Source organism: Stegostoma tigrinum, chromosome 34 (genome assembly GCF_030684315.1).
Source record: "Stegostoma tigrinum isolate sSteTig4 chromosome 34, sSteTig4.hap1, whole genome shotgun sequence".
Classification (NCBI taxonomy): Eukaryota; Metazoa; Chordata; class Chondrichthyes; order Orectolobiformes; family Stegostomatidae; genus Stegostoma; species Stegostoma tigrinum.
Genome location: NC_081387.1, coordinates 14280925 through 14308781, shown reverse-complemented (window position 1 = coordinate 14308781; position 27857 = coordinate 14280925). Strand labels below are relative to the sequence as shown.

General features: G+C 50.0%; 3 protein-coding genes across 6 annotated transcripts in view; all 3 read left to right on the top strand.

Annotated features, from left to right (window-relative positions):
* Positions 1-4875, top strand: part of dhx16 (DEAH (Asp-Glu-Ala-His) box polypeptide 16) — a 35175-nt gene extending 30300 nt beyond the window's left edge. For 2 of the 3 annotated variants that reach the window (XM_059639412.1, XM_048520118.2), the window contains 2 exons: positions 1010-1183; positions 4161-4875. In XM_059639412.1, the coding sequence (XP_059495395.1) occupies positions 1010-1183; positions 4161-4289 (303 nt within the window). In that variant the 3' untranslated portion in view covers positions 4290-4875. The remainder of the gene's footprint in view (positions 1-1009; positions 1184-4160) is intronic. The other variant, XM_048520119.2, reaches the window with a different exon arrangement.
* A 2211-nt stretch (positions 4876-7086) lies between these two features.
* On the top strand, positions 7087-16137 carry polr1h (RNA polymerase I subunit H). Of its 2 annotated transcripts, none has more exons than XM_048520122.2 (5): positions 7087-7440; positions 11004-11134; positions 12629-12735; positions 15009-15118; positions 15641-16137. In XM_048520122.2, the coding sequence occupies exons 2-5, from the start codon at positions 11011-11013 to the stop codon at positions 15663-15665; spliced, it is 366 nt and encodes a 121-aa protein (XP_048376079.1). In that variant the 5' UTR covers positions 7087-7440; positions 11004-11010; the 3' UTR covers positions 15666-16137. The 2 variants fall into 2 exon arrangements, with proteins under 2 accessions (XP_048376079.1, XP_048376077.1); XM_048520120.2 differs by lacking the exon at positions 7087-7440 and adding an exon at positions 7446-7556.
* A 7498-nt stretch (positions 16138-23635) lies between these two features.
* Positions 23636-27857, top strand: part of mgat1b (alpha-1,3-mannosyl-glycoprotein 2-beta-N-acetylglucosaminyltransferase b) — a 40300-nt gene continuing 36078 nt past the window's right edge. The window contains exon 1 of the mRNA XM_048519970.2: positions 23636-23717. The gene's annotated coding sequence lies outside the window, so the exon portion shown is untranslated. The remainder of the gene's footprint in view (positions 23718-27857) is intronic.

The window sequence follows — 27857 nt, the reverse complement described above, 5'->3', positions numbered from 1 at the left end:
ATAATCTGAAACATTTCTTTCAGTTCATGAGGAGATTGCAGAGTTGGGGGTTGTCCTCAAACAAAGCACCAGTCTTGTGCCAGTCGTGAGCCAGTTCACCATCCACAGACCTGTTCAGCCACTACCACTACCGCTAAAACTACCCACTTAACACCAGCTGCGAAACCTGTGTGTAATTTCTGTTGTGGATCCTGATGTTTTACTTCGGGTTTTTCTTTTGTAACACAGCAAACAGCAGTCTGACTGGTGTTGGTTACTATCAGACAGATTTGTGCAGGGGATTGTTGTATCAAGTTGGTGAATTTGTGAATTCAAATCCTTGAGTCTGGACTGGTACCGGGAACAAGGGATTTCAGCTTTGTGAAGGGAATGGAGAAGCTGAGATTGTTCGCCTCGGAATAGAAGGGGCCATATGCTGATTGAATGGAAGTGTTCAAAATCATGAGGAGTTCTGATGGAGTGAATGTTTGGGGAAAACGTGTTTGCAGTGGCAGGAGAGTCAGTAGCCAGAGGATACAAATTAAAGCTGAATGAATGGTCAAGAACAGAAGGGGAAATTATTTATTTTTTAACTTTGGTGGTGGGGTTGGTTGAGGGGAGAGGTATGATTTTGATCTAAATTTTGCTTCCATGAAAAGAACAGGAAGCGGATTCAGTCTAACTTTCAACAACGGGATTGGCTAAGTACAGGTACCCTCTTGAGAAGGGAATATTTGTAGCGACAAAGGAAGGGGAAGAGCAGAGTCTGTGGGACTAATTGTGATCAATCTGACACGGGTTGTGTGTCCTTCCTTTGCTGTGTGGTTCTGTAGCTGTTTGAAGAGGAATGTTGCGGTCTATGGGGGTGGGGGGTGGCGGTGGGAGTGGGGGCTTTGAGAGAGGATAGTCGACTGTGGAACTGGGCACTGGGCTGCGCAGTAACTGAAGCTAGCCGAGAGGAAGTTATCTCTGAAAGACGGTCAGGAGACGGCTCTCATGCCCGGTTCCTTTTCCCACTCGGTGCCTCCAGACTATTACCGCCGGCTTTTTCTACCACACCGCTCGGCTCACACGCACCGGCTACAAGACAGTGAAGCACCAGCAGGCAGTCTACGTCCACCCCAACAGCAGCCTGTTCGAGGAGCAGCCCCGCTGGCTCATCTATCACGAGCTCGTCTTCACCACAAAGGAGTTCATGAGACAGGTACACTCCCAACTGACAGCACCTTCCCTGCGCCCGTCTGTTTCTCACCTCTCCTCTGCTACGCCACCATTTCCTGCTTCCTCCCCTGCAGCTTGACTCTGACACTTGGTGCTGGACACAGCTGCGTGAGCGGGCATCACCGGCCCAGCCTGCGTTCTCGTAAAGCCAACACCTCCCGAGTCCACCACGCCCGCATAACCATTGTGACACACATTAAGGATACAGTGTGATTAAGGATATTATTGCTCAATGGGAGGGAGATTTTAGATTTAGGTTCTATTGTCATGTTTACTCAAGCACCATGTAAAGTGTATAGTGTCTCCACACACAACATCATCTCAGATATGAGGGTACCTCAGTACAGAGCAACTTAGGTACAAAGGAGTAAGAGAAACTGAATTAGTAAGTATTACCTTCATGGAATAAGGATAAAAATTAACACTAAAGTCCTCCTCAATTTAAACGAAAAATATACAGTCAGGAGTCACACGACACCAGGTTATAGTCCTACAGGTTTATTTGAAATCACAGGCTTTCAGAGTTTCATTCCACATGACGGAGGAGCGGCGCTCCACAAGTCTGTGATTTCAAATAAAGCTGTTGGACCAAAAGCTGGCGTTGTGTGACTTCTGACTTTCTCCACCAAAGGGCAACCACAGCACCTCCACAGAAGGATTAAGTTCTGTCAGGTCACAGTTTTAGAATCAGACATCTGTCATTTAAGATGGAGACGAGGATGAATTTCTTCTCCGCGAGGGGTGGTGAGTTGTAGAATTCTTTCCCAGATTTGCACCTGTTCAAGGCTGAGGATGACGGATTTATGGGAATCGAGTGTTACAGGGCAGGAAAGGAATTGAGGCGACTTTCAGATGGAACAGACTCGAGGCGCTGAATGGCCTTATCTTACCCCTGTCTGTTAGGCTCCTCCGACATGAAACGAGGCCATTGAGCCCAAGCAGCTGTGTAGACGGTTTGTGATTTTTTTATTCAAGAAGATGTGACTGAAGGGCAGTCATGGCGGCTCAGTGGTTAGGACTGCTGCCTCACAGTGCCAGGGACCTGGGTTCGATTCCACGCTCAGGCAACTGCCTGTGTGGAGTTTGCATGTTGTCCCCGTTTCTACGTGGGTTTCCTCCCACAGTCCAGAGATGTGCACGATAGGGTGGGCTGAGCTATGCTAAATTGCCCATAGTGTTCAGGGATGTGCAGGCTAGTTGGATTAACCATGGGAAATACAGGTGATTTGGGTCCGAGTGTGATGCTGTTCAGAGGGTCAATGTGGACTTGGTGGGCCGAGTGGCCTGCATCCACACTGTAGGAATTCTATGATGCAGGAAAACTCCCCTTCTTCAGGTTTGTGGCCACGTGGAACTTTTTATACCAGAGCTCTAAAGAAATAGGAGTGACTGTGGGCCACCTTTGACCTGCATTATCGTTCAGTGGGAGCGTCGATGCCTCCCATATCCTTTAACTCCCTGATCGATCAAAAATTCCCATGATTCCAGCCTCAAATGGATTCAGTGATGAAGTGTCCATTGCCCTGTGGGATAGCGAATTCCAAATATTCACAGTCCTTTGAATGAAGTCACTTCTTGTCGCCTCTGTCCTTAAAAAAAAGACGATTGGCCCCATGTATCGAGACTGCGTCCCCTTGTTTTGGGTTTCCCCATGTGGGAGAATCACGCTCGTACACTTCAGTGAGACACATTCCCTGGAGGCAACTCCCAGTAAAAGGGGGGACCTACAGCGGCAACCATTACTCTTGGAAGAGATTGTCAACCAGGATTGTATGACCGAGTCCATAGAGTGGGGCATGAGCCTGTGACTTTCCTGACTCTCTCACCAATACCGAGTGCTTGTCAACTGTGGACAATGCGCCACCTAATGATAGAGCCTGGCACTGCACCAACACTCAGTCAGACAGCACCAAAACAGACCCTTCAGTCCAACCAGTTCTTACCGATAAGTTTCCCCAAACTAAACCAGTACCTGTTGCCTGCGTTTGGCCCATATTGCTCTTAAACCTTTAACTAATCATGTATCTGTCCAGCATCTTTTAAATGCTGTAACTGTACCTGCTTCTACCACTTCCTGGAACCACCCTCTGTGTGAAAAGATTATCCCACATGTCCCTTTTAAAATTTTCTCCTCTCACCTTAAAAATATGCCCCCTAGTATTGAAAAATATCCCACCCTAGGGAAAAGACCTTTGCTCTTCACCTTATCTATGTCACTCATGATTTTGTAAACCTCTCTGAGCTCACCCCTCAACCTCCTATGTTCATGATAGAAGTCCCAGCCCATCCACCCTCTCCTTACAACTTAAACCTTCCAGTTCCGGTAACATCCTTATAAACATTTCCTGAACCCTCTCCAGCTTAATAATATCCTTCCTTATAACAGGGCGACCAGAACTGGACACGTTGTTCCAAAACTGACCTCACCAACATCCTGTACAACATCAATATGTTATCCCAAATCCTATACTCAGTGGTCTGCACAGTGAAGGCAAGCAAGCTGTGAATGCCTTATCAATCACCCTGTCCACATGTGACGCAACTTTCAGAAAATTATGCCCCTGAACTCCAAGGTGTCTCTGCTCGACAACACTATCCAAGGCCCTACCATTAACTGGTTAAATCTTGCCCTTGTTTATTTTACTAAAATGCAATATCTCGCATTCGTTCAAATTAAACTCCTTCTGCCATTTCCCAGCCCACTGGCCCAATTGATCAAGATCTCTCTGTAATCTTGGATAACTTTCACAGTCCAAAACCACCACTTCTGGAGTAATCTGCAAACCGTGTTTCCTATATTCTGATCTGTGCTGCTTTTTCTGTTCGGACTGTCAGCTCTACTCCTCTGTCTTTAGCCATCCACATGATGGCTTCCAGAGTGTCCCATCCATCAGCTGAGCCGTGGTGACCTTAAGACTCCATGCAGCACCCCTCAATCTCTCTGTCTGTCTGTCTCTCAGGTGATTGAGATCGACAGCAACTGGCTGTTGGAGGTGGCCCCGCATTATTACAAATCGAAGGAGCTGCAGGATGCGGCCAGCAAGAAGATGCCCAAGAAAGTGGGCAAGACCCGGGAGGAGCTCGGCTGAGGGTCCTGGGTGCGTATCAGACCTGCCATGCCAGGGGCATGAGCCATGCTGGCTGTGCACCCACTCTCCACAGCAGGGTGACAGCCCATCACCAGCATTCACTGCGATTGTGTCGGATTAAATGGAGCAAGTGCTGCCTGAGGGAAGGCCTTGAATCCCCTCGCATCGTGCAGGCACCTCGATGCCAAATTCAGATTGAATTGGAACCACTACCCACCCCCTCCCCGTTCCGTTCCCGGGAGGAATGTTACTCTGCGTTTTGGCCAGCAGCGAGATAGGTTTGGGTGAGAGCGGTGCCTCTCAGTTCATGATTGCCTTTGCCATTGCAGTGCCGTGACCACGGTGGATCTGAGGCACCGGGATCAATAACCAAGAAGGACAACACTCATGATTTCGACGCTGAAGCCACTTGTGTTGTCTGTAGCAGGAGCCTGGACACTCAGGAGCAGTGGCTCATTGTCAGAATTGCACGCATGAGGTCTGTACAGCACAAGCTGTCTGCGGCAGTCCGGACCTGCCGCTTGTTTCAAGTAAAGTTTTGGCACTTTTTTATACAAGAAGAAATACAGTTTGTCTTTCTGTCAGAGCTCTTGCTTTTTTGTTTGTCAGCATTTGTAATCTGTAAAATAGCGGTGCCAAGTGCTCCAGTCCCTTAATTTCCACGGCATCCTCTTGTCAGAGTATCTTTGTGACAGGACTGGGGATCTTTGTCACAGCCATCTATATTCAGAGTCTCACAGGTAGACCTCGTCACAGGGCCCTCACAGCCGACTGTACTCGGGGAATCTCACTGATGGACCCTATCACTGGGTCCCTGCGACAGTCTATATTCAGTATCTCACCGATGGACCCTATCACTGGGTCCCTGCGACAGTCTATATTCAGTATCTCACCGATGGACCTTATCACTGGGTCCCTGCGACAGTCTATATTCAGTGTCTCACCGATGGACCCTATCACTGGGTCCCTGCGACAGTCTATATTCAGTGTCTCACCGATGGACCCTATCACTGGGTCCCTGCGACAGTCTATATTCAGTATCTCACCGATGGACCCTATCACTGGGTCCCTGTGACAGTCTATATTCAGTGTCTCACCGATGGACCCTATCACTGGGTCCCTGCGACAGTCTATATTCAGTATCTCACCGATAGACCCTATCACTGGGTCCCTGCGACAGTCTATATTCAGTGTCTCACCGATGGACCCTATCACTGGGTCCCTGTGACAGTCGATATTCAGTGTCTCACCGATGGACCCTATCACTGGGTCCCTGTGACAGTCTATATTCAGTGTCTCACCGATGGACCCTATCACTGGGTCCCTGCGACAGTCTATATTCAGTATCTCACCGATGGACCCTATCACTGGGTCCCTGTGACAGTCGATATTCAGTGTCTCACCGATGGACCCTATCACTGGGTCCCTGTGACAGTCTATATTCAGTGTCTCACCGATGGACCCTATCACTGGGTCCCTGCGACAGTCTATATTCAGTATCTCACCGATGGACCCTATCACTGGGTCCCTGCGACAGTCTATATTCAGTATCTCACCGATGGACCCTATCACTGGGTCCCTGCGACAGTCTATATTCAGTGTCTCACCGATGGACCCTATCACTGGGTCCCTGTGACAGTCTATATTCAGTGTCTCACCGATGGACCCTATCACTGGGTCCCTGCGACAGTCTATATTCAGTGTCTCACCGATGGACCCTATCACTGGGTCCCTGCGACAGTCTATATTCAGTATCTCACCGATGGACCCTATCACTGGGTCCCTGTGACAGTCGATATTCAGTATCTCACCGATGGACCCTATCACTGGGTCCCTGTGACAGTCGATATTCAGTATCTCACCGATGGACCCTATCACTGGGTCCCTGTGACAGTCTATATTCAGTGTCTCACCGATGGACCCTATCACTGGGTCCCTGCGACAGTCTATATTCAGTGTCTCACCGATGGACCCTATCACTGGGTCCCTGCGACAGTCTATATTCAGTATCTCACCGATGGACCCTATCACTGGGTCCCTGTGACAGTCGATATTCAGTATCTCACCGATGGACCCTATCACTGGGTCCCTGTGACAGTCGATATTCAGTGTCTCACCGATGGGCCCTATCACTGGGTCCCTGCGACAGTCTATATTCAGTGTCTCACCGATGGACCCTATCACTGGGTCCCTGTGACAGTCGATATTCAGTATCTCACCGATGGACCCTATCACTGGGTCCCTGTGACAGTCTATATTCAGTGTCTCACCGATGGACCCTATCACTGGGTCCCTCTGGCAGGATCCTGTCACGATATCCCACTAATGTGAGTGGGAAACCTTCTCCTCTCTGTATCGAATACAGGAGAAGCAAGGCGGGAGGTACAGCTGAAGGATGCTGCTGAAGCGGGAATCGAACCCATGGTGAGGGTCAGTTATTCTGAGCCAAGTGCGATCCAACTGAGCTGCCTGAACCCCGCCCCCCTCCCCCGAAACACCAAGTCAGTGCATGATGAAGAGGTTCCTCCCCTCCACGGGGCGGCGCCGTCGCCATCGAGCGAAGATGTCCCTCCACTTCGTCAGGCGGCGCTGTCGGCGGAGGTTCCTCCCTTCTGTTTGTGTTGTGGGAGGATGGCTGGTCCGACCCGAGCAAGCAACCGGGCTGGAGGGTTCCTCTCCACCGCCGGGAGGCACTGTCCCGGGAGGTTCCAACTCACGCCGCCGCCATAACCGGGCTGGAGGTTTCCTCCTCAACACGGGGAGGCGCTGCCCCTGGAGGTTCAAACACCCACCTCCGCCATAACCGGGCTGGCGGTTTCCTCCTCACCGCCGGGAGGCGCTGAACGTGGAGGATCCAACCCCCGCCGCCGCCATAAACGGCCTGGCTGTTCCCCGGCTCCGCAGGGAGGCGGTGCCCCAGGAGGTCCAATCCCCTCATCGTCGCCGTGACCGGGTTGGCGGTACATCCCCACCACCGGGAGGCGGTGCCCCTGGAGGCGCCATCCCCTCATCGTCGCCGTGACCGGGTTGGCGGTACCTCCCCACCGCCGGGAGGCGCTGCTGGTGGCGGTAGCCTCCCCCCCCTACGCGTATGCGGCCGGAGGGCGATGTTTCCTGTTTCCAAGCCGGGAGCCTGAGCGCTAGGCCGCAGGTGATTCTGGACGTCGAGGCACGTTTACAGTTTCAGGGCCAGGCAGTAGCGGTCGGAGACGAACGGTGCGATTTTGTCTTAAATGGGATGGATGTCGTCGGAGACAGGAAAAAAAGGTTGCATTTGTGTAGCGCCTTTCGCAATTAAGAGCATTTGGAAGCACTTTCTGGATTCTGGAAGGATCGCAGACGAATGGGGATAAGTGGGATCTAACCAACAGTAAAAGTTAGGGCGAGAAACCAGGATTGATGCCGTTGTGTCGGATAATCAGTCCTCATCGGGAAGAATGGCGCAGCACGCTCGATGGGCTGAATGGCCTCCTGCTGCTGCTGTCCTTTCTATCTCTGTGCAAACTGTTTGTCTTTGTGAAGGGAGATTATTGTCGGTCAGGAAATCCGGGGGGTGCGGGGTGCTCCCCACTCCCCTCCCCGTGATCTTCATAAAAACCTCCTCTGTATCCACCCAAAAAGATTAACATCCCATTTAAATACTGACCCTCGGACAGTGCAGCACTCCCTCAGTACTGACCCTCTGACAGTGCGGCACTCCCTCAGTACTGACCCTCTGACAGTGCAGCACTCCCTCAGTACTGACCCTCTGACAGTGCGGCACTCCCTCAGTACTGACCCTCTGACAGTGCGGCACTCCCTCAGTACTGACCCTCTGACAGTGCGGCACTCCCTCAGTACTGACCCTCTGACAGTGCGGCACTCCCTCAGTACTGACCCTCTGACAGTGCGGCACTCCCTCAGTACTGACCCTCTGACAGTGCAGCACTCCCTCAGTACTGACCCTCTGACAGTGCGGCACTCCCTCAGTACTGACCCTCTGACAGTGTGGCACTCCCTCAGTACTGACCCTCTGACAGTGCGGCACTCCCTCAGTACTGACCCTCTGACAGTGCAGCACTCCCTCAGTACTGACCCTCTGACAGTGCGGCACTCCCTCAGTACTGACCCTCTGACAGTGCGGCACTCCCTCAGTACTGACCCTCTGACAGTGCGGCACTCCCTCAGTACTGACCCTCTGACAGTGCGGCACTCCCTCAGTACTGACCCTCTGACAGTGCGGCACTCCCTCAGTACTGACCCTCTGACAGTGCGGCACTCCCTCAGTACTGACCCTCTGACAGTGCGGCACTCCCTCAGTACTGACCCTCTGACAGTGCAGCACTCCCTCAGTACTGACCCTCTGACAGTGCGGCACTCCCTCAGTACTGACCCTCTGACAGTGCGGCACTCCCTCAGTACTGACCCTCTGACAGTGCGGCACTCCCTCAGTACTGACCCTCTGACAGTGCGGCACTCCCTCAGTACTGACCCTCTGACAGTGTGACACTCCCTCAGTACTGACCCTCTGACAGTGCGGCACTCCCTCAGTACTGACCCTCTGACAGTGCGGCACTCCCTCAGTACTGTCCCTCTGACAGTGCGGCACTCCCTCAGTACTGACCCTCTGACAGTGCAGCACTCCCTCAGTACTGACCCTCTGACAGTGCAGCACTCCCTCAGTACTGACCCTCTGACAGTGCGGCACTCCCTCAGTACTGATCCTCTGACAGTGCGGCACTCCCTCAGTACTGACCCTCTGACAGTGCGGCACTCCCTCAGTACTGTCCTTCTGACAGTGCAGCACTCCCTCAGTACTGACCCTCGGACAGTGCAGCACTCCCTCAGTACTGACCCTCTGACAGTGCGGCACTCCCTCAATACTGACCCTCTGACAGTGCGGCACTCCCTCAGTACTGATCCTCTGACAGTGCGGCACTCCCTCAGTACTGACCCTCTGACAGTGCGGCACTCCCTCAGTACTGACCCTCTGACAGTGCGGCACTCCCTCAATACTGACCCTCTGACAGTGCAGCACTCCCTCAGCACTGACCCTCTGACAGTGCGACACTCCCTCAGTACTGTCCCTCTGACAGTGCAGCACTCCCTCAGTACTGACCCTCGGACAGTGCGGCGCTCCCTCAGTACTGTCCCTCTGACAGTGCAGCACTCCCTCAGTACTGACCCTCGGACAGTGCAGCACTCCCTCAGTACTGACCCTCTGACAGTGCGGCACTCCCTCAATACTGACCCTCTGACAGTGCGGCACTCCCTCAGTACTGATCCTCTGACAGTGCGGCACTCCCTCAGTACTGACCCTCTGACAGTGCGGCACTCCCTCAGTACTGACCCTCTGACAGTGCGGCACTCCCTCAATACTGACCCTCTGACAGTGCAGCACTCCCTCAGCACTGACCCTCTGACAGTGCGACACTCCCTCAGTACTGACCCTCCGCCAGTGCGGCACTCCCTCAGTACAGACCCTCTGACAGTGCAGCACTCCCTCAGTACTGACCCTCTGACAGTGTGGCACTCCCTCAGTACTGACCCTCCGACAGTGCGACACTCCCTCAGTACTGACCCTCTGACAGTGCGGCGCTCCCTCAGTACTGACCCTCTGACAGTGCAGCACTCCCTCAGTACTGACCCTCTGGCAGCGCGGTCCACCTTCAGTACTGACCCTCTGACAGTGCAGCACTCCCTCTATACTGACCCTCTGACAGTGCGGCACTCCCTCAGTACTGACCCTCCGACAGTGCGGCACTCCCTCAGTACTGACCCTCCGAAGTGCGGCACTCCCTCAGTACTGACCCTCCGACAGTGCGGCACTCCCTCAGTACTGACCCTCCGACAGTGCGGCACTCCCTCAGTACTGACCCTCCGACAGTGCGGCACTCCCTCAGTACTGACCCTCCGACAGTGCGGCACTCCCTCAGTACTGACCCTCCGACAGTGCGGCACTCCCTCAGTACTGACCCTCCGACAGTGCGGCACTCCCTCAGTACTGACCCTCCGACAGTGCGGCACTCCCTCAGTACTGACCCTCCGACAGTGCGGCACTCCCTCAGTACTGACCCTCCGACAGTGCGGCACTCCCTCAGCTTTGGCCCTCTGACAGTGCGACACTCCCTCAGTACTGACCCTCTGACAGTGCGACACTCCCTCAGTACTGACCCTCCGACAGTGCGGCACTCCCTCAGTACTGCCCCTCTGACAGTGCGACACTCCCTCAGTACTGACCCTCTGACAGAGCGGCACTCCCTCAGTACTGACCCTCCGACAGTGCGGCACTCCCTGAGCTCTGGCCCTCTGCCAGTGCGACACTCCCTCAGCACTGACCCTCTGACAGTGCGACACTCCCTCAGTACTGACCCTCTGACAGTGCGGCACTCCCTCAGTACTGACCCTCCGACAGTGCGGCACTCCCTCAGTACTGACCCTCCGACAGTGCGGCACTCCCTCAATCCTGACCCTCCGGCAGTGCGGCGCTCCCTCAGTCTGTTTCAGCCTTCAATATACTCAGTTGCTCAGATCTGACAGCCATCTGCAATAAATAGATTCACTGCTGTCTGAGAGGACAAATTTCTCAGTGAGCCCACACTCTGAGATTATTCCATCTAATTCTGGACTTCCCCTGACAGTGAAGCGATCTCTCCACATCTACAACGCTGTGCCCTTTGTGAATCTTGTACGTGTTTTGATAAGGTCTCGCTCTTATTCTTCTCATCCCCACAGACCCGCAATGGCCGATTCTTGTTTCCAGTGTGACCCAGATTTCTGCCCCGAGTGTGGAACGATCCTGCCGCTCCCTGGGCCTGAGGACTACGTTGTGTGTCGCAAGTGTGATTTTAAAATCAGCGTGCACAGTGAGTGTCAGAGTGCATGAGGGTAAACAGTTCAGGAGCTGACGTTGCAATCAAACTCGACCTCTGCTAACATTCAACACATACTTGGGTTGGGGGTGGAGGAGTTTGCTGGTTGTCTAGGCAGAAATGCCCTTGAAATTTCCAGTGCATCCAAGGCAAGTCACTCATGAGGCTCGGTACCAGTCAGAGAAAACATGTTCCCTCCCCGACCACCACCACCACCATCACATCCGTAGGGCTGAGGAGAAAGCCTGAATTTTTTAAAACATTGTCCATTGCATGTGAGCATCACTGGCCAGGGTGATATCTGTTGTCCAAAAGGCAGTCAAGAGTCAGCGCCATCACTTTGAGTCTAGAGTAGGCCAGACCTGGTGAAGACGGCAGATTTTCTTCACTAAAGGGCATTAGTTAACCAGATGGGTTTTTGAGACAGTTGACAGTGATTTGCTGACATGGTTGCCATTTTTGTTCCAGATCAAGTGTTACCTGGTATCATGGTGCAATTTGTAAGGAAGTCCCCAGATTATTAGCCCAGGGTACTGGGCTACTCGTCTGGCCTCAACACCACTACAACACTGCCTCGCTCAGGCAGAGTGTCACTCTCAAGATAATACATGAAAAAGAGGTTGAATTGTGCTCTGACATGCACTGCAGTTCTAAAGGCCCCCCCCCCCCCCACTGCAAATACAGGATGGGTTAGACCAAAATAAGGCTGTCTACTCTTTTAAACTGAAACTAGACCTCACTGCTGTCGCAGACAGAAAGTAAAGCTATCTCAACGCTGTCCCCCGCAAACACTCCCAGAACAGGGGCAGCGTTGGGTTAGACACTGATTGAAGCTCCCTCCGCACTGTCTCCATCAAACACACCCAGGACATGTATGGGGCATTTCACCTGATGAAGGAGCAGCGCTCCAAAAGCTTCTGATTTCAGATAAACCTGTTGGACTATGGCCTGGTGTCTTGTGACTCCTGACTAAGTATTGCATGGATTTAGATACAGAGTGAAGCTCTCCGTCCACTTATAAACTGCAAGTAAATGCGATAAAACTGACACTACACTATCTCCGTCAGACGCTCTCAGGGAAAGTACAGCATGGTGTTAGATCCAGAGTGAAGCCTCTTCTACTCTTCTAAATGGAAAGTAAAGTTCCTTCTACTCTTTTTAAACTGAAAATTAAAGCCCCCTCAACACTGTCCCCATCAAACGCACCCAGGACATGTACAGCACAGGGTTAGTTAGAGAGTAAAGCTCCTCTATGTTTGTAAACTGAAAGTAAATCTTTCTCTACTCAGTTGGACAGCAAGTAAAGCTGTCCCGTCAAACGCTCCCAGGACAGGTCTCGACTGGATTCAATATGAGGACCTTGTTTGGGGTCGGGTTTGCCTTGTGGGCTGTGAATTTGACCGGCTGCGCTCAGCTGGAGGCTTGTGTGTGTGGCCCGGTCTGTGGTTGGACTCTAACTCTCAGTCACTGACTTCCTCCTTCTCCCAGAGTTCGAAGGAACAGAGATCCACACGGAAATGGTGTTTAACCATCCAGAAATCATGGAGTTAAACCTGGCGGCTGAGGATGAGGACGGGGCTGTCAAGGGGCCTGTGGTGAGTAGCCGTGAAGGGAGGGTTACTGCGGAGGCCAGGAGCAGCTGTGAATCAGCGACACTCGGAAGCAAGATGTACTGGTGTGGGAAAGAGTGGAAGGGGTGTGTTGGGTTGGGAAGTCTGTCAGGGGAAGGAGACACACTTTACCTGAAGAGAGGGTTTGTATACAGTGTCTGATTAGGAGGGACGTTTGATCAAGGGGCACAACAGGTCAGATCTTAAGACATAGACATTGAATGGGTATTTGGATGGAATGGGTATATGGGAGCTGAGATGTCATGTCGCAGCTGTACAGTTTGTTGAGCGATTTACAGCTGTTGTCAGGAGAGGAGCAGAGCTTTGGTGAAATAACGACAGCCAGAATTGTCAGCTGTACAAGTTGCAGCGTTAAAATGCAGCGATAGTCATAAATTGAAAGATGAGAAAACCATAGTATGCCGGTATCAATGTGATTAAATTCACCCTGAAGTTTAAAACAATAGAAGGTACATTCAAAACTATGAAAATGTTAAAAGACTTGAGGTTCAACGAGATGGGACAAGGGTCTCCGCATTCACTAATGCTCAGGAACGCACAATAGAGAATAACTTCTAAATCTGATGGACTACAAGTCTTTCTATCAGGTGGAATAAAATATTGAGGGGATGGAGTTTGAGTAACTGAGAGTAGTTTTGGGCCTGACACCTTGGGAAGGAGATGTTGGTTTTAGGGAGAGCACAGCATGTCTTTACAAAAATAATATCTAGATCCAAGGGATAAATTACAAGGAGAGTTAAGGCCAAACTCAGATTGTACGTCAGTTACAGTTATGGGGTTAATCTGATTTAAGACTTCAAGATACAGAGGGAGCGGAATGAGTTGTTAGACTCCCCTGACCAGTGGAAATATTTCCTAACACTGGGTGGTATCATTTAAACCTGAGGGGTGGGGTGAACTGAGGCAACTCTGCATCATCCAAAAGATGAGAGAACTTTGGAAACAGTTCTGCAAAGAGCAATTGGTTAGTTGTAACTGTGGGTTATTCCAGGAAATGGGGAAAACGCAGGAATGGAGTCAAGTCACAGATTTGTAATGATCTCAGTTACGAGGTGGAATGCAGTCAGATTGGTCGTTGTAATATATACAAACTCCAAACTGTGTACTCATGTGAGATGGGGCTCTGTGTACAGAGGATGGTGTGTTAGCAGGAGCGACCTGGATAAATGTGAGGTGTTGCTTTTTCGGTAAAACAAACAAGAGCAGGATTTAGAGATAATGGGAACTGCAGATGCTGGAGAATCCAAGATAATAAAATGTGAGGCTGGATGAACACAGCAGGCCCAGCAGCATCTCATTTATGCAGTTAATGGTAAGGCCCTGGATAGAGTTGTTGAACAGAGATACAGAGGGGTTCAGGTACATAGTTCTTTAAAATTTACCTCACAGGTGATTAGGAAGGCATTTAGCAGTCTTGCCTTCTTTGCTGAGACCATTGAGTATGGGAGCTGAGATGTCATGTCGCAGCTGTACAGGACGTTGCTGAAGTCACTTTCGGGAATACTACATACAGTTCTGGTCACCCTGCAGTAGGAAGGATATTATTAAATTGGAGAGGGCTCCGAAAAAATTTACCAGGTTGTCGCCAAGACTGGAGGGTTTGAGTTATGAGGAGAAGCTGGATAGGCTGGGACTTTTTTCACTGGAGCATAGGAGGTTGAGGGGTGACTTAATAGAGGTTTATAAAATGACAAGGGGCATAGATAGGGTGAACAGCAGAGGTCTTTTCCCTAGGGAGGCGGTGTTCACAACAAAGGCGGTGGGGGGTGTATTTAAGGTGAGAGGAGAACTTAAACAGGGACCCAAGTGTCAGTTTTTTCAGAGGATGGTTCGTGTGTGGAACAAGCTGCCAGAGGAAGTGATAGAAGCAGGTACAGTTACAGCATTTAACAGGCATGTGGATAGGTGCATGAGCAGGAAAGGGTTAGAGAGATACGGGCCAAATGCAGGCAAGTGGGACTAGTTTGGGAACATGGACGGTTTGTGCTGTACAACTCTATGACATGGAATGGGGGAAGGCTGATGGAGGAGGTGCTGTGTGAGGGGGACAGGAGGGCGTGGATGGTGGTTGTTGAAGAGGGTGGGACACGGGGTGTGGGTGCTTGGAATGCGCAGTCCATCGGACAGCCGTTCCCCAGTGGTCGGAATCTTTGGGGGGGGGGGTGGGTTGGGGTTTGGTATGGGGTGGGTGGGGGTGCATTTGTCGTCGCTGACCAGTGCGGTGTTTGTGCCACCAGGTGGAGCGGAAGTGCTCGCGGTGCGGACATGACGGGATGGTGTATCACACGAGGCAAACCCGCTCGGCAGATGAAGGGCAGACAGTGTTCTACACATGCATGAGCTGCAGGTGGGTGCAGGGGAGATGGGGGGGTCAGCAAGGGAATTCGCAGGGGGCCACACTCGCCAAAATCTGTTTAGGAGGTAGGGCGGGAGTGATGCACAGGCTTGGGAGTGAGATGCAAGCTTTATTATTATTATTAGCCCTTTCATGGGCATTGAAAGCAAGGATCATATGAGTGGTTCATTTCATCCGCAGTGCTGCGGGCCTGAAGTAATGTGTCAGCTGACGAGGTAAGGAAGCGTGTTTTCCTTCCCTGAAGAACACGAGCGACCCAACCGGATGGGGTTTTACAACGGCCTCTGAGATGGTCTCGCAGTCGCCGTCACTGAGGCTCCCGTCCCACTCCAGCCGTTTTCAGGCTGGTTCCAGGCCGGGGGATCCGGGTTCCTGGGAGGGTGGAGGCAGCTGTGTTCAGGAAGAGGAGGCAGAGGCGGGGTGGATGACGGCCCCGGTTTGATGACCCCGATCAGCACCGGTAACTTTCACCACCCATTTTTTTTGCAACATTTGCGTATCTCATTCTTTCAGGTACCAGGAAAAGGAGGACTCCTAGCCGGAGTGCAGGGAGAGCTCAAAGCGTGCGGTGAGACCTGGGACTAGCTTGCCGGAGACTTGCTGTAGCAGTCAGTCTCCCACACTGACGTACGCGCACACAGTGAGGCATGGAGCTGGCTGTGACTGCCGTTGGAACCAACGTGTTCTGATGCGCCGAATAGACTGATTACATTTCAAAGGCACTGCCCCTCTCCTTCCTTTATTTAACCTTCCCTCTTTCCTTCTTTCCCAGCCATTCCCCTATCTTCCATCCACTCTAAACTCCCCCCCACAATCATCGTCCTTCCTTTCTAGTTTCCTTCTCCTTCCTCCACCTCTCCCCTACTCCCTCCTCTCTCTCCCACCACCCATATGATGTTCCATTCCAGATTGTGTAAATGAGCAAACCAGATTTAGACTAAGAATCTGTGGAGCGGCCGCGCAGTGGTGGCTCAACCTGGGATTAGTGGGCAATAAACAGAGCTTCATGCAATGCAGCATCAAAGCCTCTTGTTTATGTGTGGCACTGTAACCATCATGAAGCATTCAAGGTGCTACACAGGAGTGTGAGCAACCAGACTGTCCAGAATCCCGAGCAGTGGCCCGATTACCTGATGTAAAACAAAGGGACCCGGTCCAGGGCACTGAGACTCTGAGGAAACTGCGTGGAGCGCCAGGCTAAGGTGACAGAGCTTGTTCGATTCAGGGGAGTGGGGGTGGGGGGATGGGGTGGGGGTGGGGGGGGATGGGGTGGGGGTGGGGGGGATGGGGTGGGGGTGGGGGGGATGGGGTGGTGGGGGTGGGGTGGGGGGGTGGGTGGTGGGGGTGTGGGGTGGGTCGGGTGGGTGGTGGGGGGGTGTGGGGTGGGTCGGGTGGGGGGTGGGGGGGTCGGTGGGGGGGTGGGTGGGGGGTGGTGGTGGGGGGGTGGTGGGGGGGGTGGGCGGTGGTGGTGGGGGGGGTCGGTGGGGGGGTGGGTGGGGGGGTGGGGGGGGGGTGGGGGGGGTGGTGGTGGTGGGGGGGGGTGGGGGGGGGTGGTGGTGGTGGGGGGTGGGTGGGGGGTGGGGGTGGGGGGTGGTGGTGGGGGGGGTGGGGGGTGGGGGGGGTGGTGGGGGTGGGGGGGGGTGGGGGGTGGGGGGGGTGGTGGGGGTGGTGGGTGGTGGGGGGGTGGGTGGGGGGTGGTGGTGGGGGGGTGGTGGGGGGGGTGGGGGGTGGTGGTGGGGGGGGTGGGGGGTGGTGGTGGGGGGGGTCGGTGGGGGGTGGTGGTGGGGGGTGGTGGGGGTGGTGGGGGGTGGTGGTGGTGGGGGGGGGTGGTTGTGGGGGGGGTGGTGGTGGGGGGGGGGTGGGGGGGGGTGGTGGGGGGGGTGGGTGGTGGGGGGGGTGTGGGTGGTGGGGGGGTGGGGGGGTGTGGGTGGTGGGGGGGTGGGGGGGTGTGGGTGGTGGGGGGGTGGGGGGGTGTGTGTGGGGGGGGTGTGGGTGGTGGGGGTGGGTGGGCGGTGCGAATGGATACACCACGTGCCCGCGTTTTGCCAAAACAGAGCACCTGCCTGCCACGTCATCCATCCTGTGGCACGTTGTCAGATCTCCCCTGTAACAGTCGAACTGGTCTCACTTCGCCCTGATCTCCTGTTTTTAGCTCACCAGGCTTCCTTGGGCCTTGAAGCCACTGATATTCCAAATTTGCTCTCTGGGATTCGTGCCGCAGAATTTCCCCTTGCTGTCACTGAACCACAACTGTCCTTTCTGATCTTGTGCGCCTATAATCCATTGCTGAATTACAGCCACTTTAACTAATGCACACAAATGGCTCACTGTTTCCTGCAGTGCTGTCAGGATTGAATCGTGAGTTGAAAGGTACTCGGAGTCACAGAGCTGTGGTCCAACTTGCCCATGCTGACCGGATATCCTAAATACATCCAGTCCCATTTGCCAACATGTGGCCCATATCCCTCTAAATCCCTCCTATTCATATACCCATCCAGATGCCTTTTAAATGTTGTAATTGTACCAGCTACTTCCTCTGGCAGCTCTTTCCAAACACGCACCACCCTCTCTGCTTGAGAAAGGTGCCCCTTCGGTCCCTTTTAAATCTTTCCCCTCTCACCTTAAACCTATGCCCCTCTAGTTTTGGACTCCCCCACCCTGGGGAAAAGACCTTGTCTATTCACCCTGTCCATGCCCCTTATGATTTTATAAACTTCTGTAAGGTCACTCCTCAGCCTCTGACACTCCAGGGAATATAGCCCAAGTCTATTCAGCGCCTCCCTACAGCTCAAACCCTCCAACCCTGGCAACATTCTTGTAAATCTTTTCTAAACTCTTGCAAGTTTCTCAGTATTCTTTTTGTAGCAGGGAGACCAGAATAGAATGCTGTATTACAAAAGTGGCCTAACCAATGTCCTGTGCAGCTGCAACATGACCTTCCAACTCCTGTACTCAATGCACTGACCAATAAAGGCCGTAAGTTAGTAAATTTTGGTAGAAAAATGAGGAATTATTGTACTGGAATAGAAGGAGGAAGGATGATGTGGAAGGGGAGGGAGTTGGGAATTCAGCTTCATAATGCATTAAAAGCAGCTACTTTGAGTGGGTGGGTATTGGTCTTCACTGATAGTCCAATCGTGCAGCACAAAATTGGAGCCCCAATAAAACTAAATCAAGTAACAGTGGAAGCTCCCTTCCTTAAAAGACATTAGCTGCTCATTTTCACTAACCTGGCATCTTTCTGGATTTCAACACATTAATTAATCTGAAGACATATTAGTTCTATAACTTGTGTAAAGCTAATTCAGGACCATTAACTACTGTGCTACCATAGAGGAAATGAATGTCACTTTGTAATCCAGAACTGCCAGACTAATGCCTTGGGTCATACAGTAAAATCCCACACCTGGATATGATTTAATAACAATATGGAATGAAGACAACCACTGTCGACTGTTGTAAAAACCTGGCACTAATGTCTTTTGACAAGACCACTCAGGCACAAAACCAGAAGCAGACAACTCAGCAAATGAGATCACGATGGATCTGATAACCTTAACTCCACTTTCGTGCTTTTTACCCGTAACCCTCAATTCCCTTCTTGATGTAAAAGTCTGTCTACCTCAGCTTTGAACATACTTAATCACCCCTTTCTCTTGCATAGGTATCAAATCCAGCTTCTCCAAAATCTGTGTGCCCTTGCATAACCAAAAGGCAAACATCGCTTCTACATTTCCTCAGAGTTGTAAAGAAAATTAGCACATTCTGTACAACACAGCAGTATCCAAAAGTCCCCAGTTTACGCTTCCAATTAAAATATGTGTCCTTATAATTAAATTAATTCGTACATCTAGAATTGAATGCTAGTCTCTGAATTGGTGACCATGAAATCATCCATTAACATGAAGACACCTGGTTCAATAATGTCCTTCAGGGAGGGTAGTCTGTTATTCATTTGACCTAAAAGCGATTCGAGACCCAAGGAGAGGGAGGGATGTGGTTGACTGGCTCTGTGAATGACTTAATAAGCCAAACAATTCGACAGCAATTAGGGATAGGCAGCAAATGTTAGTGACATTACATTCAATGAAAGAATTTTACAAAATGAATGAAAATAATAAATAACAAGGCTGTGTGCACCGACTACTGCAAGCCACCACCAGTAACTTGTTTCCTTGTGGGGCACTTCAATTGCATTTATGCTTGGTGAAGGATAAGAGTGCCATTGTTCAGCTTATATCCAGGATTGCCTGTGATCAGCTGCAGCATTGAGTACACTACAGATTATTTATAACATGCCTTGGAACAATGTGACCTTGCTTAAATTGCCACGTTTTAATCTTTTCCAACAGTCTTAAACAATCCTTTGTTTGTTTTACGTAGGCTGTCATTTAGTTGCACACAAGGTGTTTGAGGCAATGTGCGAATACTAATTCCTGGGGACATATGGTTAGGTGCAACATCTTAAATGTGTTTATGGCAACTTCATCTGCTATTTCCAGAAAAACACAGCATAGTGACTCAGTAGTTACTGCTGCTGCTTCATAGCACCAAGAAATCTGGGTTCATTTCCCATTTTGGGGGTTGTCTGTGTGGAGTTTACACATTCTCCCTGTGCCTATGTGGGTTTTTACTGTGTGCTCCGGTTTCTTCCTGCAGTCCGGAGGTGTGCAAGTTATGTGGATTGGCCATGCTAAATTGCCCATAGTGTTCAGGGCTGTGATTAGGTGGGTTACCGGGAACAGAGGTAGGGGCTAAAACAGAAGTTGCAGGAGAAGCTCAGCAGGTCTGGCAGCATTTGTGAAGGAAAAATTAGGGTTAACGTTTCGGTTCCAGTAATCCTTCCTCAGTAGGGTGATGCGTCTTAGTGGGATACTCTTTGCAGGATTGGTGTGGACTTGTTGGGCTGAAGTGCCTGTTTCCTCAGGGTAGGGATTCTGTGATTCTACAATACACTGGAATTTTACAATAGAGCAAACATTTAAAGTACAGATGGTAGAAAGTTGAATACTTTGCATCTGCCAAGGAAGGAGATGCTACCAGGGTCTTAACAAATGGAGATAGTTGAGATCTTATATTGGATGAAAGAAATGATAGGGGTTAGTATCAGAAAGGCTGGTTGAAGTTCATGCTTACAAATCAGATGAGATATATTTAAGGCAGTGAGCAAAGGAACGGTGGAAATTGTGGAGGCACTGATCATAATCCTTCTTAAATACGGCATTGATGGTAGAGGACTGAAGAAATGTAGATGTTACACCCCCGTTCCAAAAAAAGATGTAAGGAGAAACCCAGCTTCTACAGGGCAGTTACTCTAAAATCAGTGGTCGGCAGGCTTTTAGAGAGGGTACACTGGGGCAAAATTAACAGCACTCAAAGTTGAGAATTAATTAAGGAAATTAAGCATAAAGGCTACAAGCTTGTGTTTATTGAGTTTTTAACAGGGTGTTTATGTAATGTTTGATGTGTATTTGAACTTTCGGATGTTCAAATACACATCAAACATTACATAAACACCCTGTTAAAAACTCAATAAACACAAGCTTGTGAATGCACAAACTAAAGTCTATGGAAGGAAAGGGTTAGCGGCAACAGGAAACATTGGTGGTGAATGATTGGTTTTCCGATGTCAGTGTGGTACTAGGGCCATTGCTATTCTTTAGAGTTGGCTGGCTCGACTAAGTGGCTCAGGTGCGATGCGAAATGACACAAACAGAACAGGTCGCAATCCTTATCCTGGTTATTGGTGTTCATGGAGGTCTTCCTCCTTGCTGTGCCCATTGTGGAGCAGTACCCCACAAGCTATATATAAGCAACTGTCTCTGTCTGAAATGCCTATATTCCTTAGTCCACTATAACTAGTTACTGTAAATAATACTCTAGGTGCACAGACTAGTGTACGTTGGGGGATAGGACATTTGGCCCATCTGGCCAGCATTACTATTCAATTATATCATGGATGAGCTGATTGTGACTTCAATTCCACATTCCCACCTATCCCCAATAGCCACTGACTCCCTTGTTAGCCAAAAATACATCTACTTCTATTAAATGTTGTATTAATATTCAATCACCCTGCCTCCACCAGTTTCTGGGGCAAAGTTCCAAGACCGACCATTCTCCAAAATAAAATTCCTCATCACCTCCGTCTGAATCCACCCTGCATTTTAAATTGTGTTCCAGTTCCTCCCATGGGAGAACCAATCTTTCAGTATTCATTCTGTCAAATCTCCTTTTTTTTGTTTCAGTACAATTGCCTGTCACTCTTCTAAACCACAATGGATACAAAAGACCTAACCTGTCAAATTCTAACATTCCTAATAAAATAATGCCATCCACAATGAGACTAGTGACCCTTGGAATGTTGAAGTTTGTTTCCCTTGCCACAGATACTGTTAGACCTGCTGAGTTTCTCCAGCGATTTCTGCATTTGTTTCAGACTTCCAGTACCCTCAGTTCTTTGATTTATCTTACCGGTTGAGCATACCTGTTTCGGGCCTTTGAGGTGTGGTGATAGTATCCCTACCTTTGAGTCAGGAGACCCAGGTTCAAGTCCCACCTGCTCCAGAGGTGTGTAAACAATGCCTCTGAACAGGGTGATTAGAAAATACATTGCGTGAATCTCTCTCAACTACTTCTAATGCATTTACATCATTCCTTAAGGGAGGAGACCAGAATTGTACACAGCGGCCTCAGAATTGCTCAATAACGTAAGCCCATGTGAAATTCTTTTCTTTTAGCCCCATCTTTATTCATTCATGAGATGAGAGCAGTTGAGAGTCAACCACATTTCGGTCAGACTAGGTAAGAATAGCGGGTTCCGAAGGACATTAGTGAATTAGATAGAAACTAAAAGAACCATAGATGCTGTAAATCAAGAACAAAAACAAAGTTGCTGGAAAAGCTCGGAGTGTAAGTGGGGAGGTAAGGAGGGGACAGGTCAGTCCGGGAAGGACGGACAGGTTAAGGGGGCAGGATGAGGTTAGTAGGTAGGAATTGGAGGTGCGGCTTGAAGTGAGAGGAGAGGATAGGTGAGAGGAAGAACAGGTTAGGGAGGCGGGGACGAGCTGGGCTGGTTTTGGGATGCAGTGGGGGAAGGGAAGATTTTGAAGCTTGTGAAATCCACATTGATACCATTGGGCTGCAGGGTTCCCAAGCGGAATATGAGTTGCTGTTCCTGCAACCTTCAGGTGGCATCGTCGTGGCACTGCAGGAGGCCCAGGACCCTCCCATTCCTTAGATGAAGTGTCCATCCTGGGCCTCCTTCAGTGCCACGATGATGCCACCTGAAGGTTGCAATAACAGCAACTCATTTTCTGCTTGGGAACGCTGCAGCCCAATGGTATGAATGTGGTTTTCACAAGCTTCAAAATCTCCCCTTCCCCCCACCCCCCCTGCTACTGCATCCCAAAACTAGCCAAGCTCGTCCCCGCCTCCCTAACCTGTTCTTCCTCCCACCTATCCCTTCCTCTCACCTCAAGCCGCATCTCCATTTCCCACCTACTAACCTCATCCCACCCCCTTGACCTGTCCCCTCCCTACCTCCACACCTACACTCACCTCTACAGGTTCCATCCCCGCCCCTTCAACTTGTCTGTCTCCTCTCCGCCTATCTTCTCCTCTATCCACCTTCGATCTGCCTCCCCCTCTCTCCCTATTTGATTCAGAACCCTCTCCCCATCCCCCTTTTCTGATGAAGGGTCTAGGCCCAAAACGTTAGCTTTTGTGCTCCTGAGATGCTGCTTGGCCTGTGTTCATCCAGCTACCCACGTTGTTATCTTTGGATTCTCCAGCATCCGCAGTTCCCATTATCTCTGCTGGAAAAGCTCGGCAGGTCTGGCAGCACCTGTGAAGGAGAAAACAGAGTTAATGTTCCGGGTCCGGTGACCCTTCCTGCATAGGTTAGACCCTTAATTCCAGATTTTTACTTCATCTGTAGAATTCAAATTCCACCATTTGTTGGATTTGTTACCTGGGTCAGAGATAGTAGGAGCTGCAGATGCAAGGTGTAGAGCTCGATGAACAGAGGAGCAGGAAGGCTTCGGGTCTAGGCCCGAAACGCCAGCCTTCTTGGTCTTCTAATGCTGCCGGGCCTGCTGTGTTCATCGAGCTCTACACCTTGTTATCTGGGTCTCCGGACTGACAGTCCAGTGATACTACTACTCGGGTATTGCCTCCCATTCACCCCCACCCCACTAATGGCTTTAATGGTTGACAATGAATGAAAATGATTTGTGGTTTAAAACATATGACTTTTTAAATGCCACCTGATGAAGACTTAATTCCGGGGGAGTAGGGAATGAGAGAGGCAATGCTACAAATTTCATTCATTCATTCATTCATTCATCAATCCATCCAGTCACTCCGAACGCGCGTCACATGATCGGGATCGCCCAATCAGAGGCCCAACAGCGGCGTCCGCCGTCACTGGCAGTCACATGAACGTCACGGGCCAACCGCAGGCGGCACCCGCCCGCGCCGGGCAAACGGCGCGCTGACGTTTATTTTGTGCGCGCGGGCGCCGCGCCGAGCCTGGTCTCGAGCCGGAAGCCGACGGAGCGCGAGTGCTGGTGGATGATGAGAGAAGAGGGTGAGTAACCATGGAGACCGCGGGGGGCGGGGGGGCGAGAGGTGAAAGGGCGAACCCACGCCTGCCCAGGGTCGGGGGCAAAACCGACCCGTCACCATGGAGACGCCAGGGACTCGTCGTCATGGTGACCAGACCGGTCCCGGGCTGTAACCCTGTGACCGGAGAGAGCCGTACTCCAGGAAATAGCTTCTGTCAGGGACAGGAGAGAGGTGCATCAGGGTAAAGATCTCATCACAGGGGGGGGGGCAGGAATCGCCAGGATCACTGTATAAATAATCACTGAGGGGGGGGGGGAGTCTCCAGGATCACTGTATAAATAATCACTGGGGGGGCAGGAATCGCCAGGATCACTGTATAAATAATCCCTGGGGGGGGGAATGTCCAGGATCACTGTATAAATAATCACTGAGGCGGGGGGGGAGTCTCCAGGATCACTGTATAAATAAACACTGGGGGGGGGGAATGTCCAGGATCACTGTATAAATAATCACTGCGGGGGGGGAGTCTCCAGGATCACTGTATAAAGAATCACTGGGGGGGGGGGGAGTCTCCAGGATCACTGTATAAATAATCACTGGGGGGGAATGTCCAGGATCACTGTATAAATAATCACTGGGGGGGGGGAATGTCCAGGATCACTGTATAAATAATCACTGCGGGGGGGGAGTCTCCAGGATCACTGTATAAATAATCACTGGGGGGGAATGTCCAGGATCACTGTATAAATAATCACTGAGGCGGGGGGGGAGTCTCCAGGATCACTGTATAAATAAACACTGGGGGGGGGGAATGTCCAGGATCACTGTATAAATAATCACTGCGGGGGGGGAGTCTCCAGGATCACTGTATAAAGAATCACTGGGGGGGGGGGGGGGGGAGTCTCCAGGATCACTGTATAAATAATCACTGGGGGGGAATGTCCAGGATCACTGTATAAATAATCACTGGGGGGGGGGGAGTCTCCAGGATCACTGTATAAATAATCACTGGGGGGGAATCTCCAGGATCACTGTATAAATAATCACTGTGGGGGGGGGCAGGAATCTCCAGGATCACTGTATAAATAATCACTGAGGGGGGGGAATCTCCAGGATCAGTGTATAAATAATCACTGGGGTGGAGTGTCCAGGATCACTGTATAAATAATCACTGAGGGGGGGGAATCTCCAGGATCACTGTATAAATAATCACTGGGGGGGGGGAATCTCCAGGATAACTGTATAAATAATCACTGGGGGGGGGGAATCTCCAGGATCACTGTATAAATAATCACTGGGGGGGGAAGAGTGAGAAACTCCAGATGACTGTATATCTAACTACTGGTGTGGTGAGAAACGCCTCATTGGATATGTATATAAATCCTACCAGTGGGAGGTGAGAAACTCCACATTGGATATGTATACAAATCCTATCAGTGGGAGGTGTGAAACTCCAAATGTGTCACAACATGCCTGAACAATCTGATTTGAAGTATCTGTAAATACACAGCAAGACAGAGGACTTTCTATAATCAATACAAAAATATCCCATAGAGAGGGAGTGAGGTTCTGTATTTGATTTTTAATTATCTCATGGAGAAGGGGCGGGGATTGTACAGATGATTTATAAATAACCCATGGAGAGAGTAGAGGCAGAAGATGTTTCAACATTTTGACTCATAGTACTGAAGGAACAGTGATATGTTTCCAAATTTGGAAGCTGGAATACATCTATGCCTTTCTGACAAGTTCTTACCATTGCTTCCTTCATGCAACATCCTACTGTATGGTTACTGTTAGAGGGCTTTTGCACCATTCATAGAAGTGAATTTTTTTGCCTTTATCACTTCTCGTTTCTGCCTTAACTACTTCTACATCTTGCTTTCCCAAGCTTAAATTATCCCGCCTATTGTACGTATGCCATCATTAATCGACAGAGCTTCCTCTCCACCTTCTCCTACTTTCTGGTGTAAAGTCTCAGCGGGGTAATGTGCTAGAATTTGAGCTCCACTATTCCCGGAGTTGCCACAAAAGTTAAAAGATGTTAGAAGGATGTGGAATTCCCCAATTTGTCAATCTTTCAGACCCAGGTTGACCAAAAACATGGACTAGATTTCTGTCTTTAACAAGAATTACTAGCTATTACAAACAAATAGATTGTAACTACAGAAAAAATTATGAAACATCAAAATATAGCTATTAGTTAAAACTGCGTATAGTTAAACTCTCTTATAAATTCACACACATACAAACAGGCACAAGAAAATAATGGGTGTTATGGACAGAAAGAAAGAGTGGAAAGGCAGTTCAGTGGTCTCTGTCCACAGGGTTTGCTGTGGTTAATCTTGTGCGAATCAAAATGCTGCTTCTCAGTCTTCTTTCTCCAGATGTTTTCACTTGCTCATAGGAGGAACACGGTGACTGTTTCACACTGTTAATTGACACGTCAAAGTCCTTTATATGTCATGGCTTGCAGCAACTGAAGGGGAGAAATAAATTGGATATCTTCAGGCTTGAGATGCTTTTTACTGCAGAGCAAAACCAGCTGCTTCTCCTCTAGAGGTCTGATGGTTTCTGTCAAAAAATTCACACCCCAAGAAATTCTATGATGTATCCCACAGAAAGGGAGAGAGATTTTATAATCAATATTTACATACCCATTGATTTAGGCCTCTTGTAATGCAGTGATGGTTAAACCAGTTCTTCCCCATTTCAGTTCACTATCAAAGTACAGAAAAAAATGTATTCTTTACACTGTTAATCACAAAGAATACTCTTCAAACAAAGAGACTGTTGTAGGGCCACAATGGTGTATTAAGTCAAGTAACGAAAAGCTTTGTCAAGGAGGTGGATTTTCTCCTGTTTGCTGGCCTTCTGGTGCACAAGACAATGGTCTGTGCTTTAATGATCAATTCTGTGTTTTAACACTGGGGCTGGTGAACCACAGCAGGCAGTCTGTGTAGCATTTACTGCAGATGAAGAGATTGGTTGAGATGTTGCAGCATCAGTGGGCCTTTTCTTTCTCCAGACCAGCCTTTCTCTTGTCAAGAAGCATCTTAAAGGAGGGAGGGGAAGAGAGATTTGTGGAGGGAATTCCAGATCGTAGTACATAGGCAGCTGAAGGAGTGACCTCCAGTGGTGGGGCAAAGGAAGGTGGAGGTGGTCAAGAGGCCAGAATTGCAGGAGTGCAGAGCTTTCAGAGGGTTATACTGCTAGAAGTGGTTAGAGGCATTGGAAGAGAGTGAGTGAGAGAGAGAATGCGAATATGGGGGTGGGCCTCAGCACACAACAGTTTGAGCTTAGACAGAATTTGGTAGGGAGGTAAATAACGAAGAGAATGACAAGTGCGCAAATCAGCGGCAAATGGAATTCAAGCATGAAGAGTGTGAGGTATTGCAACTGGGGAGAGCCAACGAGGCAGAAGGTTTCATACACTCCCAACTGGTAGTACCCTGCAAAGTTCTGAAAATCAGATGGACCTTGACCACAGATCCCTGGATTTTCAGAGTTGTGGCAGTTCTGGAAACCTGACAAAGGTTAGGCATGTCCCAAATCTGGAGTTCCACCTCAATTTCCAACGTAGTCTTATTTTTGCCTGAGTAGGATGGGGCAGGGCATGACTCCTACATGAAGGCAACCCAAATTCGGCAACTGCTGATGCTGGAGAGTCTGAGATAACAAGCTGTAGAGCTGGATGAACACAGCAGGCCAAGCAGCATCAGAGGAGCAGGAAAGCTGACGTTTTCGGTCTGGACCTTTCTTCGGAAAGGGTTATTTTAGCTCAGTGCAGACTGCCTTTTGTTTGGAACAAAGCTCTTATCCTATAGTGTGGGAGTTTAAAATCTTTAGACAAGTCATGAGTGCTCTTGAAAAGTGGGTAAGTGATGCAGAACTGTCGCACTTTCTAGTTATTTATATGGACAGCCGTTTAACAGTGAAAAGAAAACTGCCTGCCTGTGTTTGTTGCAGTTGAAAAAAAACTGTTATAGCAGTTATGATGGTCATTCATTTACACTAAGTGCTATCATATTAGCTTGGTTGTCTTCTTATCATGTACACTTACGATGGTGTTGGAGGTCACAAGGAGTGTTGGTCAGGTTTTTGCAGTTTGATTGACAGTGTAAAATGAATATTAAAGGATTAGCTGTCTCTGTGGAGTTAT

Bases quoted from the DNA above. Each gene is read 5' to 3' on its own strand.
- polr1h (XM_048520120.2), top strand. From the start codon at position 7,528: ATGGATGTCGTCGGAGACAGGAAAAAAAG. The intron at 7,557-11,003 runs GTTGCATTTGTG...TCATCCCCACAG, and splicing joins GTCGGAGACAGGAAAAAAAG to ACCCGCAATGGCCGATTCTT. The intron at 12,736-15,008 runs GTGAGTAGCCGT...TTGTGCCACCAG, and splicing joins GGGCTGTCAAGGGGCCTGTG to GTGGAGCGGAAGTGCTCGCG.